Source organism: Pygoscelis adeliae, unplaced genomic scaffold (assembly GCF_000699105.1).
Source record: "Pygoscelis adeliae isolate BGI_AS28 unplaced genomic scaffold, ASM69910v1 Scaffold151, whole genome shotgun sequence".
Lineage (NCBI taxonomy): Eukaryota > Metazoa > Chordata > Aves > Sphenisciformes > Spheniscidae > Pygoscelis > Pygoscelis adeliae.
The window spans coordinates 147,332-164,808 of record NW_008824036.1 but is presented as its reverse complement, the minus strand read 5'-3'; the positions used below and the strand labels follow the sequence as shown (position 1 = coordinate 164,808).

At 47.9% G+C, this 17,477-nt stretch overlaps 1 protein-coding gene across 1 annotated transcript in view; it reads left to right on the top strand.

The window, feature by feature from the left end:
* Nucleotides 1-17,477, top strand: part of B3GAT1 (beta-1,3-glucuronyltransferase 1) — a 38,654-nt gene that overhangs the window by 7,583 nt on the left and 13,594 nt on the right. The window contains exons 2-3 of the mRNA XM_009333392.1: nt 15,073-15,208; nt 15,347-15,493. Of these exons, the coding sequence (XP_009331667.1) occupies nt 15,382-15,493 (112 nt within the window). The 5' untranslated portion in view covers nt 15,073-15,208; nt 15,347-15,381. The remainder of the gene's footprint in view (nt 1-15,072; nt 15,209-15,346; nt 15,494-17,477) is intronic.

Below are 17,477 nucleotides of genomic sequence, written 5' to 3'. Positions count from 1 at the left end.
TTTTCCAGCTTCAGCTCATGTCTTCACCATCCAGCCACAAAAACGTAGTGCCACCTGATGCAACAGTCTTATGGTAGGAACTAGTACTGTGGGAACCGCTGTCCCAAGGCCTTCAGCCCATCCCTGCACAGGATAAGCACATCAGAGTGCTGTACCATTTTGGGACGCTCTAGTGCAGGATTTGGGGCCTTTTTTGCAGTCTGCACTGACGTGCTCTGCTCATTTTTAGAATGGCTGTGGATGCTCACAGTGCAACAAGAGATGCACTGAGCTTGCATGTTTCCTCCTGCCTCCTTCCCTCTGTGCCTGCCCAGCCAGCCTTGCCTGTCATCAGCAAAGGAGTAGCACTTCTGGAAGGATTTTCTGTATGCGTAGATGAGGAGCAACGCTGAAAGAAATCATTCTTACTGTTTCATTGTGCGTAGGAGCCATTGTCCAACCCAGGGCAGCTATTACACTGTCCTGAGCAGTCCAGCACTGCCACATTCAGATTCAGACTTGATGGAAGGGAAGCATAACTTTGCTATTTTGTGTGAGCAACTGCGTGCCTGCTGTAGCTAGATGCCTCCCTGCTACATGAATAACTCTGCAGGGGCCTGTGACAATGTGCTAGAAAAGTCACTGTCCTCCTGTGGGCACCACGTCATTTCCCATGCCCTCCTTGCCCTGCCATCCCTCTGTCCCTTTGGGGAACTGTAACTGCAAGCCCAAGGTAAAGGTTGGAGTTTGTGGAGTGTACAGGAGGTGAGCGATATTGTGCTGTAGCCATTAACGAGGTACATTAACCAGATGATGAGGGAGCGGCCTGACAGGGTTGTTAACTCCTGTCCCTCACCGTAACAAAGCTGTAAAACCCTCCAGAGGGATCAAAGTGAGAGCAGTACTGCAGCTCTTCTCAGTTGAGTCCAGGTTGAGAAAAGAGCAGCTTCGCAGGAGGAATTTTGTTAGAGACTGGGTGCGGTACCTGGAACCTATTTTGGGTCATGAATAAGTTGATATTTCTTCTGAATAATAGATGCACATGACGGTTGCTGAGAGGCAGATCTGTGAGTGGGCTGGGTCTCTGAAGGAGGGAGTGAGACATACAGAGTAAGCTGCAGTCCTGTTCTGAACAGGGAGCTTGCTGGATGCTGGAAGCCTGGCAGGACTGTGCAGGGATGACATTTGGATAGTAAACCTGCATGACTGAGGCAGAGAGAGTGCCTGTTTGGTCTTTTTGTGTCTCCTACGATCAGTATATACCACTGCCCAGCTTAGGTTCCGGGGCTGAGGAAGATAAATATTTGTAATGATACCATTTATCTGCCTCCATGAGGGGCTTGGTGTGAATGGGAGGAGAATGGTGCTGTGATTAAATGCTAGCACTGTTTATCGTGTGGGTCAGCAACCCGTGACGTGTGTCTGCCAGGGCAATTAGGCAGGTTTGGGACAGCACAAAAAGCAAGGCTGGACCCTGAGAGCTGTGGCGTTTTTTGGGAGGCAATGGCTGTGCTCAGATTAGCAGGATGCTTTAAGATGCTTCCTCACGCAGTGGTACGGAGAGGCAGCCTCTTGCTTCCTTGAGAGACAGCTTTCACCTGACTTTCTAGTGGCACGTTTTGCTTCTAATTTGGGAGAGGGAAGTATAATCTGGCACAAGCTTGCCACCCTTGAAAGGCTGCCAGCCAGTTCATGGCAATCTCTGTCTGCGTGGTCCCTACAGCCTTGGTGAGATACAAGAATATTCTATCCTTCCCATCCTCAGCTCTTGCGGTAGCTGCGGGGACGCAGTGCCCCAGGAGAGGCTGACTTTGGCTATGTTATGTGGGCTTGTATGGATGTTCAAAGGTTTATTCAGATGGGCTGTGATCCACTTGGATGAACAGCAGCTGGTTATGGAGATTAGAGCTACAGAAGTCACTACTAATGAATAATTCTTTCAGTGTCTTTCTTATAATAGTGGCACATCCACAAGGTGTGACTCTAGCATATTCATTTTCAGAGAGTGTGCAGCTCCTGGAATGACCTTCTGTGAGTGTTTGGAAGTATTTGGTTCTGTTTGTCAGTTAGATGAGCATCATTTCTGGCATGATTTTTACCAGGAAAAAATTGCAAGTGCTAAAATTGGGAGCATTGAAATGATTGGGTGGAATCTGAGTGGTAAGGGTGGGGGCCAGGACAACTCTACCTGCGTAGGAAGCTGTTGGCATGCAAGTGAGGTGTCTGTACAGTGGTAGGCTCTTTGGGCAGCGGGAAGGATGCTGATAGATTTGTATGTGCTAGCTTGGCCTGAGCAGTGAGATTCAGGCGTGGCAGGAGATTGTGAAAAGAGACAGCGAAGCAATGGGATGAGAGTTCAACTCATTCTTGCATGGCTCAGTTTGAAGTCACATCTACCTTAGACAGAGTTAGTTAGTCTAAGTTATTAGTTACTTTAGCTCTGAAATTCTCCAAGTGCAAGCAGCCAGTGTTCAGCCAAGAGTATTGAGAAGGGGGCCTGGCAGGCATAACTGTGAATAAAATTACTCTGAGATGAATCTCTTGGCAGCAAGGTGGAGCTGTCTGGATCCTGGAGGTGTAGATACTATCTCTGCCTCAAGCCTGGCAGACTAGCCTCAGGAAGAAGCAAAAATGGCAATAAAAGGTGCCTTTCTATAAATAAAGCCCAAAGGATGGTAGGAGGGAGAGCTACCAATTTCTGCCCTTTGTGGAGGAGTAACTGTCCATGGCATTGTGAGGATACTGGGATTATTGTCACCATAATCATGTGAAGAGGTACTGGGGTCAGGAAAACATTGCATGCCATAAACCTATTGCTGCTGAATACTTTTGGGGTTTTGCACTAGCAGGACACGTGTGGGGAAGGGATGCTTTGACCTGTGGAGCAGGGGGACCTAAGCTGTCTCCCTGCCACTGCCCTGTCCCCTGGCTTTGGGGAATTTGACAGCTGTGAAGCTCCTGGTGGCAAAGGATTTGTTACAATCCTCTGAAGCTGTCACCCCACGCATACAACTCCTTTCTTCGTCCAATTTATCTTTTAATAATGCTGCCAACATTATTTCTCATCGCTGTCTTGTGCACTCTGTGCTCTGCCTGGCAGTCCTTTTTGTCTCACCCAGGCATCTCATACCATAACACTAATAGGAAGAGACTCTGGCTGCTGAAGTTAATAACTTATCTGACAGCCTGAGTCATTCTTGTTACAGAGCAAATTGTAATCTATGCAGCAATCCAGGGCTGAGACCCCAGTCTGTGGGGGCAAAGGGGTTGTGGGGTAGACGAATGTTCGCATTCAGGTTGGGATCAGCACAGGCACTCCCCTGCTGCTAACACTATGGTGCACTTTCAGCTTGTAAATCTTAGGATGCTTCCCAAAGCAGTGTTACATTGGGTAGACGTGGGAATATAGAGGATCAGGGAGTCCAGGGAAACCTGTTCAAAAGGGAGCCTGTGGAGGAGGCAGAATGAAATAAGGTCTTCACTCTGTACTGAGAAAACCAACACACTGAGTGACTGAAAGAGGAAGTTCTTCTCTTTTTTGTCAACATGACAGCAACCTGGGGGAGCAAGTGTGCCAAGATGTCCTCACAGACGTGCTGCATCCCCCATTTTCATAGCCTGCACTCTGCATTTGTCAGGAAGCCCCAGTCCCTTGAGCTGCAAAAAGGCTTTAGGGCCACATGCAGCACTGAGCCCTCCTGAGTCCAGGCAGCACTGATTTCTCCCTCTTTGTCTCAACTATCATTACTGCTCTGGCTCATTATCAACTGAGTCAAAGAGTATAGCAACTCTTGTTTTCAAAGATTAGTCATCTGTAGGAATGACATTTGAAAGACTGACAGTTCCAATCAAATGACAAGGGCTGCTCTTGTGCTTGAAGATATTTGTTTAATTAAAAAAGGGTAAAATCAACCTGACTAATTAAGTGTTGTACCTTGAGATACAGCCTAGGAAAGTACAGATGTAGTCCTAGTCACTTGAGGAAGATACCAGGTTGCCATTGCATGGGTTGGACAGGCCTGAGGGGAGTGTGATGGGTCTGTGCTGTAGCTCTGTTGATACTCTAACATGGTTCCCTTCTTGGGCAAGGGATGGCCTGCCTCTCTGTCCCTGCCATGCAAGGTTGGTGACAGTCGTAATAATAACGATGTAATTTGCCTGGTTGATTTGAGATGCACCGTAATTACTGCATGATTACAGTATTCTTAGAGCAGCCATTACAAAACCCTCCAGTTTCTCAGAGCTCCCCAAGGGCTTGTCTCGCTCCTCACCTTGCAAGTAAAACCCTGCAGGGGAGTCTGTCTGTCCATCAGCCATATCTGCATCTCTCTTTGTGTCAGATTACATGTGCATGCTTTCAGTCACTTGTAGATCAGAGTTCCCTGGTGCTGAGACACTCTGCAGACCACAGGGAATACTTCCCTATGTCCCAACTAGTTTGGTGGCAGGATGGTGCTTGGCCAAGCAGGTCAAGCTTTTGCAAGTGATGAAGATGCTCTTGGAAATGGCAGGGGCTGGTGAGTGATACTGAGGAGCTGGGCAGCAGGGAGAGGCACTCGTAGGTGCCTGTCTTCCTGTGAGGGCTGCTTGTTCACTGCTTTTTTGAGTTGGACTGTGAAACCGTTGGCTTAATTCTATCTCCAGCTTTTGTTTGGCTTCTCCATTTCTCATTCATATGAAGGAGATCTGGGCTGGGTTTGGCCCTTGGGTGATTCTAAAATTAGGAGAAATGACCTTCCCCAGGCATGCACACCAGGCCATCAGATTGGTGTGAGTTGCACTTTGCCAGCACCTCAGGCATCAGTGCTTGTGCCATTTCTGTATTTAGCCTGTGAGCTACTTGAGCCTTGTGATTCCTGTCCAAAAGTAGGCAGCTATTTTCATCTCACCTCTAGAGCAAGCTGAGGTGCAGGTGAGCCAAAACAACTAAGCCACGGGGGAAGCCAGAGTCAGAACCAGACTTATATTGGAAGCTGGACAAACTGGTAGATTTAGCCCGTGCCTTTCCCACTACGAGACAAACTAAGAGCCCAATCCCACCTCTGTGGGCAATGCTGGAATAGCGCTGGGTTTATTGGATTGGCATATGGGGGTTTTATGCTAGTAGAAGAAAAGAAATAGTTCCCTTCTAAATGCCTCTCAAATGGAAGATGGGCCATGTTATTCTGACATGTCAAAGGCTCCCAGGCAGGTAAAAGCCTCAGTGTTCACCGTGGAGAAAGGAGGTGAGGGAAGAAGGATGAGTGCATCATGAGAAGCCCTGTGTGCTTCCTTTCAGCAGGCACAGTAGGGTTAGGAGACCCTGCCAAATTTCAGCAGTGACCAGAAATCGAAGAGAGGTAATTTTAAAATGACCTTCCTGTTTCCAATGAGAAGGTTGTGTAGGTTTGTGGCTGTGCTAATGGACTGCAGAACTGCAAGCGGCGATTGATTGTGTTGCAAGCTGCTGAATTACAGTTGGGTGTTTGCTTTATCATCCCGGATCCCCCCGCTTCCCTTTCCATGCTGTAGCATGAAAGAATCGATGTTAATCCTTCAGTCCCATTAGTGCCTTTTGCAGAGATCACAGGCTGTTGGACTCTCTGTGCCCTGTTTGACCACCCAGCACTGAGCAGGGCTTAGGATTTGAGCCTCATCTCTTTAAAGAAGCCATCTAATGGGGATGGGAGCTGGGGGTTTTCTCTGTAGGTTGGTGTAATGGTTTTGGCTATGATTTTTTGACCGACTGCTAAACAGGGAGGGAGCTGAGAGAGCTCTGAGTGCCATGCTGCATGTTTGCTAGATCTGTCCCACAAGGCCATAGGAGATAAAACCTGCGAGAAATACTTCTGTGACTCAGTGAATGGCCCTGTCCCTCCAAGCACTGCTGCTACGATATAAATATATTTCTGCAGCACTGGGGTATGCTATGATGCTGGAGGGTTCGTTGCTCGGGCAGCAGCCAACAAGGACTCTTGAACAGGCTGCTTGAGTAGGGTGCAGCAGCTAACCTGGGAACCCTGGCCCTGTTGCAGGCTTGTCTACAGTGAAAAGGTAGTTTCAATAAGGCAGAAATTTATATGTGAATTTATAGCCCAGAAGCTCTTCAGCTCAAATTACCTGCATGGCTGCTCTTAGTGCCTCTGAAATACAAAGCAACTAATTCCAGGCGTCCACAGCTGCCTCGCGAGCAGCACATGTTGGAAGTGGCATTGTGGGAAGGAGTGCGGAGGAGACGCCACGTGTGAATCTGCAGCGTGCTAGGAGCACTCTGCCTCCCCTAAGCAGGAACAGCACTGTTGTGCTCCCACGGCAATGGATGCTCTTCGCTGCCTGTCTGGAGCACCTCTCAGCCTGGGCATGTGCACACTATCAAGCAACTCTGACAACAGCTCCTGTAAAGCAGTTTTTACTTCAGTGGCGTCTTCAGGGACTTGTGCTTACAACAGCTGGTGTTTTGAAAAGTAATGGAGAATTTGGATGCCTGCATATTTTTTTCCCCAGCCTTCAGAAAAACCCACCTTCAAGATACTTGATGTTTGCTATTGAAAAAAAGAAAAAATATGCTTTTGAAAACTAAATCCCTTTTTAAGGTGTTTAAGGTGCACAGTGGTGGCTTGCTGCAGTGGGAGAGGGCTAGCTTGCTCACTAGCTCTGCAAGGCTTCTTTTTTTCCCCTTTTTTATGCATTAGAATCAGGTTATTAATAATTCTTTTTAAATAGAGGAGGGTTTATTTTTTTTCAGGGGTGAAAAAGGGAAGAGCTCAGTAATTAAAAGTAAGTGCTGATGGCTATGAAGCCAGGTCTCAGGTACGGAGCTGGTGAGCTGCTTTCCAGCTGATGCTGAAAGGTGTGTGCCATGTGCTGTGGGGCCTGACCTGCAACTGAGCGGGGTGGAGGGCCCTGCTGCGCTCCCTTGGCCTCGTCTCCCCGGCGAGTCAAGAGGCAACAGTGTGTGGGAGGTGAGCAGTCTCATCTCCAGGTCTGGAACTGGGAACATATTGCAGAGCCAGCTGGGAGATAAAATTAGGGCTCGTGGCTTGCTGGGCACAGCTCTTCGTATTTGATGGTCATATTTGTGAACTTTCCCAGGTGCCAGTGTGATGGGAGGCAGCCCCCAGCATATCCCAGCAGCCCAGGGTTCTCAGATGCACCCATGGAATCCCACGCCCTGAATTTAGACAGTATAGAAAGGCCTGGGACTTCTCTCAGCCACTAACAACAAAAGCTGTGAACTGTGTGGTAGTGAGGTAATCCTACTACAGCACTAGCAAGCGTCGCAGTCTTTCTTCTGACAGCCATGTCCATTCTTTCATCACCCAGCTATGTTACGCATGTTCAACCTGTTAGGCTTCCTTGGGTAGAGGGAGAAAGGGAAGTCCACAGGGAGCCTGGTGTTAGCTTGACATGTTTGGCTCAATGATTCAGTCTTGCAGATCCTGAAGTGGCCTTCACTAGCCTGCTGGTTGGAAAGGTGAGGCTTGGTCATTATGGCCTACTGCCTCTCTTACATGAGAAATCACGCAGAAGCACGTGTCTTCAAACCCTTTGGACAAAGCATATGCAAAGCCTATTATGGAGCTGTGGAATTTAGTCCAATCGTGTTGAAATTGGGTCATCCTTTGTTAGTGTCACTTTTTAAAATCTATGGAAGTCAGCGGTGCGCAAAATATTCAGTGCAATGCAGACCACGGAGGTGGAAATGGAGAGTCTGGAAATATGTCTGTCTCTGACAATGTTGACACTGTCTTAGATGAGCAAAAGGGATAACTCAAGGTATCGTTGTGTCACCAGTTCGAGAAGACTTGATGGAGAAGCCCTTAAGTGAGCTAATTGTTGGAGCACTCTTTTCCCAGCACTCATTCAGCACTCACCCACAAGCAACCTTAAAGAAAGTCAAACAGCTTTTCATGGGTCAAACAGCATTTCCCCTAAGAAAACAACTCCCAGTTGTCTTTCTATTTTGGAAGTGGGTTGTAAGTAAAATGGCTTTTCATCTCGATGGAGATGCTTTTTAAAAACCATGTGTGAAGTGCAGCCCTTTATCAAGAAGTATTGGGTGCTGTAAATGCTTTTTCATCCAGGACCTGAGTCAACCCACAGCTTTCCTGGCTTGAGAGAGAATCTGGACCAAGCATTGCCAATCCTGACTGATAGACCGGTGCATCCTCTGAAAGCAGTAAGGGCAGCGCTGCCTCTATGACAGACAGGATTTCCTGTGTGGCCAGGCCGAGCTTGATGAGACTCTCCCAGGCACCAAGGATCCACATCAGCCTTGCCACTTTCTGTTGCCAAGTGCATGACACATTTTTTGCTTCTGCCTTGCTTATCACAAGAAGATTGCAAAGCCCAGGTTCAACCCTCTTCAAAAGCACTGTCATAAAAGGCTACCTGCCCCTTCCAAGGCATTCCCCTATGTGTCTTTGGAGCAACAAGGAAAGGAAGTGCAGTGAGTGTAGCTAAGGATCTTTGAGAAATCCCGGACAGCACTTGGGCACTGTGGTGATGATTGCAGTGTAAGAACCTGTACAAGAAAGCAAACACATTTAGGACAATGCATTAAATCTTTTAAGGATTTAACAGATCTGCCTTGCTGTTGGAAGCAGTGAAATCTTGGGACTAGGCAGTGTAGTCAGCATAAGAGCAGTGCCATCACATCTCCTGTCCTGTTTCTAGCTCTGGCCACCTCTACCGGCGTCTGCAGAGTTGGAGCAGCATGGGGGAAAGATTAATCTGGAGAAGAGAAAGTTTCTGATGCTTGTTAAAATTTGGCTGAAGCTCCAAAACTCAAGGGTTTATATGTTTGCCAAACTGGTGGGTGGTTCATTCTAATTCTGGATATGCAGTTTATTCACATACACAACTAATCCTTTTTTGAATCCTGTTAAGTTCTTGTTCTTCTTAGTATCCTGTGGCAAGAAGTTACAGAAGCTAATTGTGCTTGTGTTGAGCTCCCTTGATCCACTTTGCTCATGCTTGCTTTAAATTTTAAGTGTTGTTCTGAGAAGCTTGGTTAATATTATTTTTCTCTGTGAGAGAATCTGTGTTCTTGATCCCATTTGTTGCAGCAGGGCTCAGGGGCTCAGGACTGGAAGGGGACAGTAGGTCAGGTTTTGCTTCAACTGTTGCAAGGTTGGGGAAATTCTGCAATCTCTGTGCCTCAGTTTCTCTAACAGCTTGGAAAACACGAGTGTCCCCTGTGTATGTAGCCAAGGCAAGTGTAGTGACAGAACTAGGGTTTGCAGGTGAAGCTGGACAACAGTATTGAGTGGAAAAACAGCCTCCTAAAATCAAGCTTCCTTTCCAGGCTTTTGCAATATTTCTGAATTTTCTGGGTTTTGTGCTTAAAAAAAAAAAAAAGAAAGAAAGAAAAAAGAAGAACACGTTATTTTTCTATTTTTGGCAACAGGAATTATTTTAATTTTTTAAAAGAAGGAAACAAATGCTGGATAAAGAGGTGATGCAAACCATCGCCCTCCATCACAGACCCAGTCTGCATTGGCTCAACATTTTTGATTCCCATGGATGAATCCGGTTCTCCTCTAGCTGGCAGATTGGTAACAGCAGTCTGAAACATTTCTGAATCATTCTCACTCCCTTTCTTGACTTGCAATTCAAGCTTTGCGTTGTACAAATCAGCTGTAGCTCGAGGATGGTGCATTGCCCCTTGTGGCAGCATGCAGCCTTCTGGGGAGCCCTGGGCTGCAAAGCTTCTGTCCTTTTCTCCCGTGAGTCGGGAGACTCTGAGGTTGAAGTTTGCACCCCTGATTAAATCCTCGAAGAACAAGCAATTCTGCCTGCTTATTACTCAGTTCTGGCTATGTTATGCTTAATAACTAAACAGTAATTAGCTCCACAGTTTGGCTACTATACTTATAATAGCCCCCATTAAAGTTACGGGGTTTTTAGGCAGTAATGGCTTACGGAGTAATTAATGAGCAAGAGGCTTTTATTACTACCTTTATTTTTAGCCTGTGCTTTACAAGCCTTTTCTGCCAAATACCAAAATCTTAGACAGAGGCTTGTCGTGCCTGTCCCCTGCCACGCGGTGCGGAAAGGAGCAGGGCTAAGTACGGAGCACCTGGAGCCAGCCACCGGTGTGCCCACATGCGGCTGGTGGGAGCCCAGTGACAGAGCCCTTGTCCCCAGTGTCTGCTGTGCTGTGTGATTGCAAGGGAGAGCCGTAATTGCCCAGTGCCTCAGTTTCCTCATCTGAAAAGTGGACATGACAGCACTGCGCTCACATGCCCGCAGTCGTCTTCTGTGCAAGACGACTGGCTCAGGTGTGTGAACTTTCATGTAAATTCAAAAGGGTTTGTTGGGTCGCAGGGGTTGTGGTCCAGCTGCTTAGTGGATTGAGGTGGGCTGAGTGGAGGGGCCAGCTCTGGCCTGTGCCACTCCCACATCATTTTTCAGCAGGGATCAGAACCAGTTGCTGTTGCAAAGGTGAAAGAAACCCTGTGTTTAGGTTTAGGGGATACTTTGCCCAGGGCGAAAAGCTATTAGTGAGAATATACTTTGTATCCTGAAGTATGAGTGTTTATTTTCTTTGTAAAGCTTTTGTTGTAGAATTCAGCTGTGTTTGTTTGTTATTTCCTGGCTGTTTTGTAATACAAGGAAGTGTTTGGTATGTTTGTTTGGGTTTTTTGTGTATGTTTTTCTTACATCTAGACAATATTTTTACTCCAGTGACTTACGTATATATACAAATTCAACTCAAGCAATTCTTTAGTTTAACATGTTCTAAATCACTTCTGTTCAATGGGGAAAACCAAGGAGTAATGACGCTGGGACTATCAGCCCCAAAGGAAGAAAGAAGGTAAAACTGACTGTAAACCAGATTGCAGATCAAATCAGTGTTTCCTACGGTGTCAGAGCTGACGCCAATTAACTTGATTTAAAAAAAGAACCTTCAGTGTTTAATAATCCAGCATGTTACTAACACGTGGCTCCAGGATTTATTAAGGCTTTTTTATTAGATGAGTGCCCTTTTAATATTGTCATGCCTTGACACCATTGCCCTCTGCCGGAGGATGTGAAATCTCTTTCACCATGTGGCATAGCCCTTCTGCTTGCAGCATGTCAAAATACATTTCTGCCAAGGAAAGTCCTTCCAAACTATGCAAAACACCTTTGTTTTAGAAGTATTTTAACTCCCAAATCGCTTACATTTGAGCTGGTGATTTTTCGCCTGATTTTTCAAAACTGAAAAAAGAAAGTATACTTTCTGTAGTGGAAAATAGAGTTTGATCTTTTTAACTAATTCATGTTTAAATTTCTTCCTCCTCCTTCTTTTCCCTGTGGAGGAGGAGATAGCAGAAGCCTAAAATTGACAATCTGAACAAAGCCAGGTTTTGTTTTGAACGTTTTCAGTGGGAAAAGGAGAGTGGTATTATGATGGGGCAGGGGTAGAGTGAATGCCTTGAAGAGGAGCATAATTTTCCCCAGACTAATTTTTGGCTAGCCTCACTTGTGCAGTAAACAGCAACAAAAAGCATCGTTTGGCTTTGGTAGCGAGGGATTTTTTTGGATGCAGGGAAAGCCCTCTGTCTTGGGCTGCGAAGCTGTGACTTCTCTCACCAGCAGTGTAAAATTGTGGGCGGCCACGTATTCCCTAGCTGATGTTGTTCACAGGAGAAAATGGATTTCACCTTTTGCAGCTTCAACATGTGATGGTGAGGTGGGAGCGTGGCTGAGAACTGGCATCACCCTGCACTGAGGCCCTCAATTGCGTTAGCGTGTTGGGAGGGAACACGCTTGAAATACTTCATCTGTATCCAGATTTTGTAGTGCTCACAGCAGCCCCAAGTGAATTCTTACGGTGTCCTTCAGTCAGGCTTCTCAGGGTCATCAATAAAATCAAATCGCTTCAGGAATTAACTGTGAGCAAATGTCTTGGCTGCAGAGCAGAGTACATGGTACACCATGGATGCCGACAGGCAGCTCCGTGTGCAGAAGCGTGGGGTCAGCAACTGGGGGTCAGGCTGTGGTCTGTGGCTCCACGTTCTCCCCCAGCCGACCATCGCCATCTGCGATTCGGATCCATACTGGGCTTGTGTCCCTTTGGCTGTGTGGAGTGCACTGTATATAGGGAAGGGAACATTAATTATAGCCACCGCGTGTGAGGTATCTGATTCACATCTGCAGCCCACAACTGCTGATGCCAATGGAGCTCAGCGTTCAGCCAGCCCCAGGAGGACATGGGGATGAAGCGTTTGCACAACAGAGCGCGCTGTCCCCGGCAGCTCTCTGCTGCCAGCCCGAGCAGAGCTGCAAAGCAAAGCCAACAGCTCTCTGCTGGGGCACAAGTGGGCTGTGTTGGCCCTCGGCAGCTGGAGCACCAAAGTGACAGATGATTGACCAGGGAGCTGCTAAATGCTCTGTAGCTAATTAAAAGGAATCGATCCTGAAGAGACCAATGCACAAATCGTTGGAGCCTGCTCGTTTTCCCCTGTGTTGAAAGCGTGGAAATCAGAGTAGCACCCCAGCCCAAAAGTGCCCATTCTCCATCATATGAAGCCCAGGGTCAGCCTGTCCTATGGGAGGATGCTGACAATTTGGGTCTGGATGGCAGGAGGCAAGGAAAAGGCATCTTTGAGGTAAGAGCACTGTGTTCAGAGGAAGCTGCCCTTGACAAACGGGGCATTTGATGCATGCCAGCCCACTGTGGCAGCTTGCCAGATGCTGTGAATTGACTCTGAGTGGCTCTTTTAGCATGCCATTTCCTCCCACCCCCTCTCCAGTGGCGGAGTCCTTTCCTTGGTGCATTTGCAGCGAAGGCACTTTACCAGGCAAGGTGTTCAGTCTTTTCAGAGCTGCCCTTTACAGCTCTGCCCTACAGGGATGCTCAAGGGACATGTTCTGGCTTTATTAGAGGATTGAGAGGATGCCAGCACTCAGTGCCCTCTGCTCAGGCAGTGACAGCAACTGCAGAGACAGCAAGGATGAGGTCAGATGCTCTTCCCTGAGGGCACTGTGCTTTGGCAGTGCTAGGCCAGCGGGATTTCTCTGGCTCTGAGAACTGGACAGGGATGCAGCAGAAGGCTGATGTTTGCTAGAATAATTCCTCCTCTTCCTCCATGGTTTATTTTGTCTGGATGAGGCTGCTTTCTCCAGTTCTGAAAAAAATAGGGACAAATCTGCATTGCTGGGAGATGCTTCCTTGAAAGTCTGCAGGGTGTCCAGCTGCACAGAGCATGCATATCCTTGGGCTGTGAAAAGCTTTTTCCTGCTGGGTCCCTGCACTTGACTGCAGGAAACCCTACTTTCCGTAGAACCCGATGTCTTTGGTTTAGAGGTTTGTTGTTGTTTCCTCTGAAGACCTGTCCAGAAGACTAGCTCCCTCTTATCACCTTCACTAGCTGCAGCTTGCCCCGATCCACCACAACCTCCTTCCATACCGCTGAGTCCTTGCATTTCCTAAATGCAGTTTGCCAGCACATCTGCTGATTGCGTCCTCTGACGAGGGTCTCCTGAGTGAGGCTTTGCCGCTGTGCACGGTGCTGGAGGAGTGTGGATGCACGTGAGGAGGATGGGTCCCCAGCTCCGTAGATGCTGGCACTGTGATCTCTGCACAGGTTTTTGTATGGGACGTGGCAGGTCTCTCCCTGGTGAGAGACCTCTGGGTGTGGAACTGGCTGTTTGCTAGAGTTGGCTGGAAATTTTTTGATGAGTTGGGTTTTTGTATGTGTGGAAAAAAAATGGATTCGCTAAAACTTTTGTTGAGGGACATTTACATGTCCCTTTTAAGGACAAAGGCCAACCTGTGTTTTCCCTACCCCTTGGAAGACCTGGTAAATTAATACCTCTGTGACTGAAGTGCTAATTTGGAAGAACCAGGTTCTGGCCAGCAACTTGAATATCCCTTGCTTGTACTTTAAAAGGACAACCCATCAGTTCTTGGAGCCATTTCACTTCAAGTCTTCCACTGGGCTCAGTGCCAGAGGGTGACTGTACAGCCCAGTGGTCAAGGCGTGGCCACGGGAAATTCAGAGCAATCCAAATTGGGCTAATCAGGGATTTGAACCTGGATCTCTCCATGACTGCCCCACGCGACCAAGAGAAAGCAAGCTCCAAGCGTCTCGGGAAAAACATTTGCAAAGTAGCATCGTATCTACAGGCCAGGCTTGAGGAGCTCCCTTCTGATTTAAGGAGGGGATCTGATAGTTTCCAGGGTACTGCAGTGGCAGTGACTGACCAGCCAGCCAGTGGCTATACAGTGGGAGATCAGTGCTTTTCCCCAGAGCAGACTGCTCCCTGCCTTCGACTGCAGTGTTCTCTGGGCTCTCCCTTGTCTGCAATGCAGCCCTTTTAGCAGTGGGCTAATGCATTCCCCCACATGGGAACAGTGGTACTAAACTGCTACCCATGTTTGCAAACCGTCCACCGTGTGTGTCCCTGCTAAGTGATGTACTTTGCTTGCCAAGATACTTGGATAAAATACAGTCTGCTTAAATCTTGTATGTGCTTGTATTGAATCAAACTAAGCCATTGTGGCAGTTCAATATACTCCAGTCGCAACGCCTCTGAGATGGAAGAAATGAACCTGAACAGGCCATTGGGAGCCTGAGTTAAAACTGGCTGCATCAAAGATGCCAGCGGGATGGTCTGAGCTGAGGGGATTACAATGACGGGCAAAACGCAGGGTCACTAGCTTCGCTGGAGCTGTATTCCCACAAGCGTAGGTGCAGTCACCCTGCGTGCTCTGCCTGGCAGAGGGAGAGGGCGTGGTGGGTCAGAGCACTTGCTGATGTGTCAGGCAAGTAATGTGGTCATTATGGTCTCTGCTTCCTCCTAGGGGCTTGGGCCTAGCACGTGGTGTTGTGAGCCTTGGGGGGCTTGTGGATGAAGGGTCCTTTTCTGCTGGGGGATGGTTCAGATGCTGTGGCACTGAGCAACTTCTGCTTGGCTGAAGCAAGGGACTTGCTTGACAAGTGGATGCAAAGGAAAGCAAGGCTCTGGATACACAGGAGGCATTTCTCCCTGGAGGGGTGGGATGCATTCTGTTGCTCGCTGCCCCAGTTTGATTTGCTCTTCTTGAGGAGGATTTGTGAACTCTGTGGAGCAGCTCCCTAGTTCTTATCTCTGCCTACTCACCTTTGCTCTGTGTTGCAGGTTTCCTTCCAAATGAGTCCCTGAAGTTCCTGCTGGCAGCTCCAGCAGTGTCCTGTAGAAGTATCCTCTTGCTCCTGGTCTCAGCAGCCGAGGCCCCTCCAAACCTGCTTCTGCAATGGGTGGGTTGTAAGCACTGGTAAGACCTACGAGTCGTGTCGCCTTCGCTGCTCTCTCCCTCTCTCGCGTTCTCTCTCTCTGTCCTTGCTCCTTCTTGCCCATTTATTTCTGTTCTCCATGTGCTCTGCTGTTCTGTCTCTGGGGTTTTCACTGTCAGGTAATGAGGAGCTGTGGGTCCAGTCAGTCTTGGAGATGCCGAAGAGACGAGACATCCTGGCTATCGTGCTGATAGTTCTGCCCTGGACACTACTAATCACCGTCTGGCACCAGAGCACCATTGCTCCACTGCTTGCAGTGCACAAGGGTGAGAGAAATCAAACCAGCCCATGCCAAGTCTGTGCATCCCTCCCTCGTCCTCATCTCCTCTCTCATTTCATTTCTCCATGGCAGCCATGCTCATCTCAGCTCCCAGTCCATGCTCATGCAGAAGCACCCCCACTTCTGCTGCAGGAACAGCCCAGTGCTTATAGGGTTTCTTCAGAGACATCAAACTCCAAGCCATGGGATATGCTTACTGCACTTGGAGAGCTCTTTATGGCCTAAAGCCAGAGTACTGAAGGAAGATGCTTTTCTTTGTTCCCTGATGATCCATAAGAGGGGAGTCCCTTCCTGCTGGCGTTTGCAACATTCTGCACACAAGTTAGTCCAGCAGGAAAGCTGCAAAAAAGAGAGCAGAGGAAACAAAGCTGCCACTTGAGACAGTTGCTCTGGGAGACAGGAGGCAAAGAGCATTTTTTGAGTGTCCTCAGGAAAGGAGCAAACTGGTGCTCTTGCACTTGAAGGAGAAGGCAAGAGCCAGCATCTCCCCTGATTGTTTGGTGGAGTTACAATGCTATGAGAGAGTCAGCTTCCATGCTACCTGTCACACAAAGAATTAAATAGAGCCCTGGCCCAAATCAGATGAATGCAGGAAGTTCTGAGGGATCCTCTCTGGCCAGAAGGATCCTAGTTTTTATCCTGTTCTTGGCATAGCAGCAATATCTAAGGGCTGCGAGAGCTCTTGGGGGCTGGAAGAAGCCATGCTGCTTACTGCGGTCTTCATTCTTGGTTCTGCCCTTCTGCTGAGCACCAGGGCAGGTGGGTCAGCATGGGGAGGCTTGTCTGTGGGGAAGGCAGCCAGCTCATTTTCCCTCTCTGGTCCCTTTCTCTGGGAGATTCTCTCCCCTTTTCATTTTAATGTTTGCACCCATCCTCCTCAGTTGCTTATCCTTTTGCTGAACAGTCTGATGTGCAGTCTGAATTGTCAGAAGTTCAGAGTCTGTCCCCAGCAGCTTTACCTTTCCCCCTGGAAGACTGACAGCCACCCATAAGGCTTTGGGTAGTTCTTAGGGGAAAAATGACTGTGATCCCCTCTGGAAGGTGGACAGTGTTTCAGAGGATGAGGGATCTACTGGGCTCTAAAACAGGACTTGAAAGACTACTAAGAATACGCTGTCTGTATACCAGTTTGATTCAATGCCCTAAAAACTAGGAGCTGTTTTTTGTGAATGGCCACGGACACTGAAGCACAGAGACTGCTCTGCTCTGACTCAGTCCTAAACTTACCACGAGCTTCGTAAAACACTTCCTCTGCCTCTGCTTCTCTGAGCCCCCGGTGGAAAATGAGTGGTGATAGAGACCAACCTGAAAGCTCTTGGGAGAAATCATTTTGTTCTTTTAGTGCATTTCTGAGATCCTTTGGTAGCAGGTGCTGAAAAAGAGATGTGCATCTATACACTAGTGAGCACAGAACGGCAGTTCTTACACATGACAGGATTTACAGCTGAGGGTTTGACCTGCAGGGGTTTGCAAACTCTCAAGCACTGTCCTGGCTAATTACATTTGTGTCTGTGTCCAATGCATTTTGCATATTTATTTTTGAATTGATTCCAGTGTTCTCTGCTTTCAGAGAGCTCTGCTATGTGATGCTGATGTGCTTTGCCTTATATACGGCCTGGTACCAACATGTGCAGGACACCTTGTCCCTGTCCCCCTGCCCCTAAATATATACCCTCCTCTGTCAATGCCATGGAGTACGAGGCCTTCATTTGGTTCAGGGCTGGTATCAAAGTCTATGCTGCTGGAAGAGTAACATGCTATGAAAAAACCATAGGTAGTACCCTGCTGGGTCAGATCTAATGTCTGTCTGTTCCTGTTCTTTCTCACCTGAAGTTCCTGGTAGTAGCTGGTTTTGCAAAATCTATGGCTCAAAGTATTATGTGCCCACTAGAGAGCAGCTGGCTTATATCCTGAATGGAGGTGCCCCTTCATCTCTACCAGTTCTAACTGTAGACCGTGGTATTCCTGCT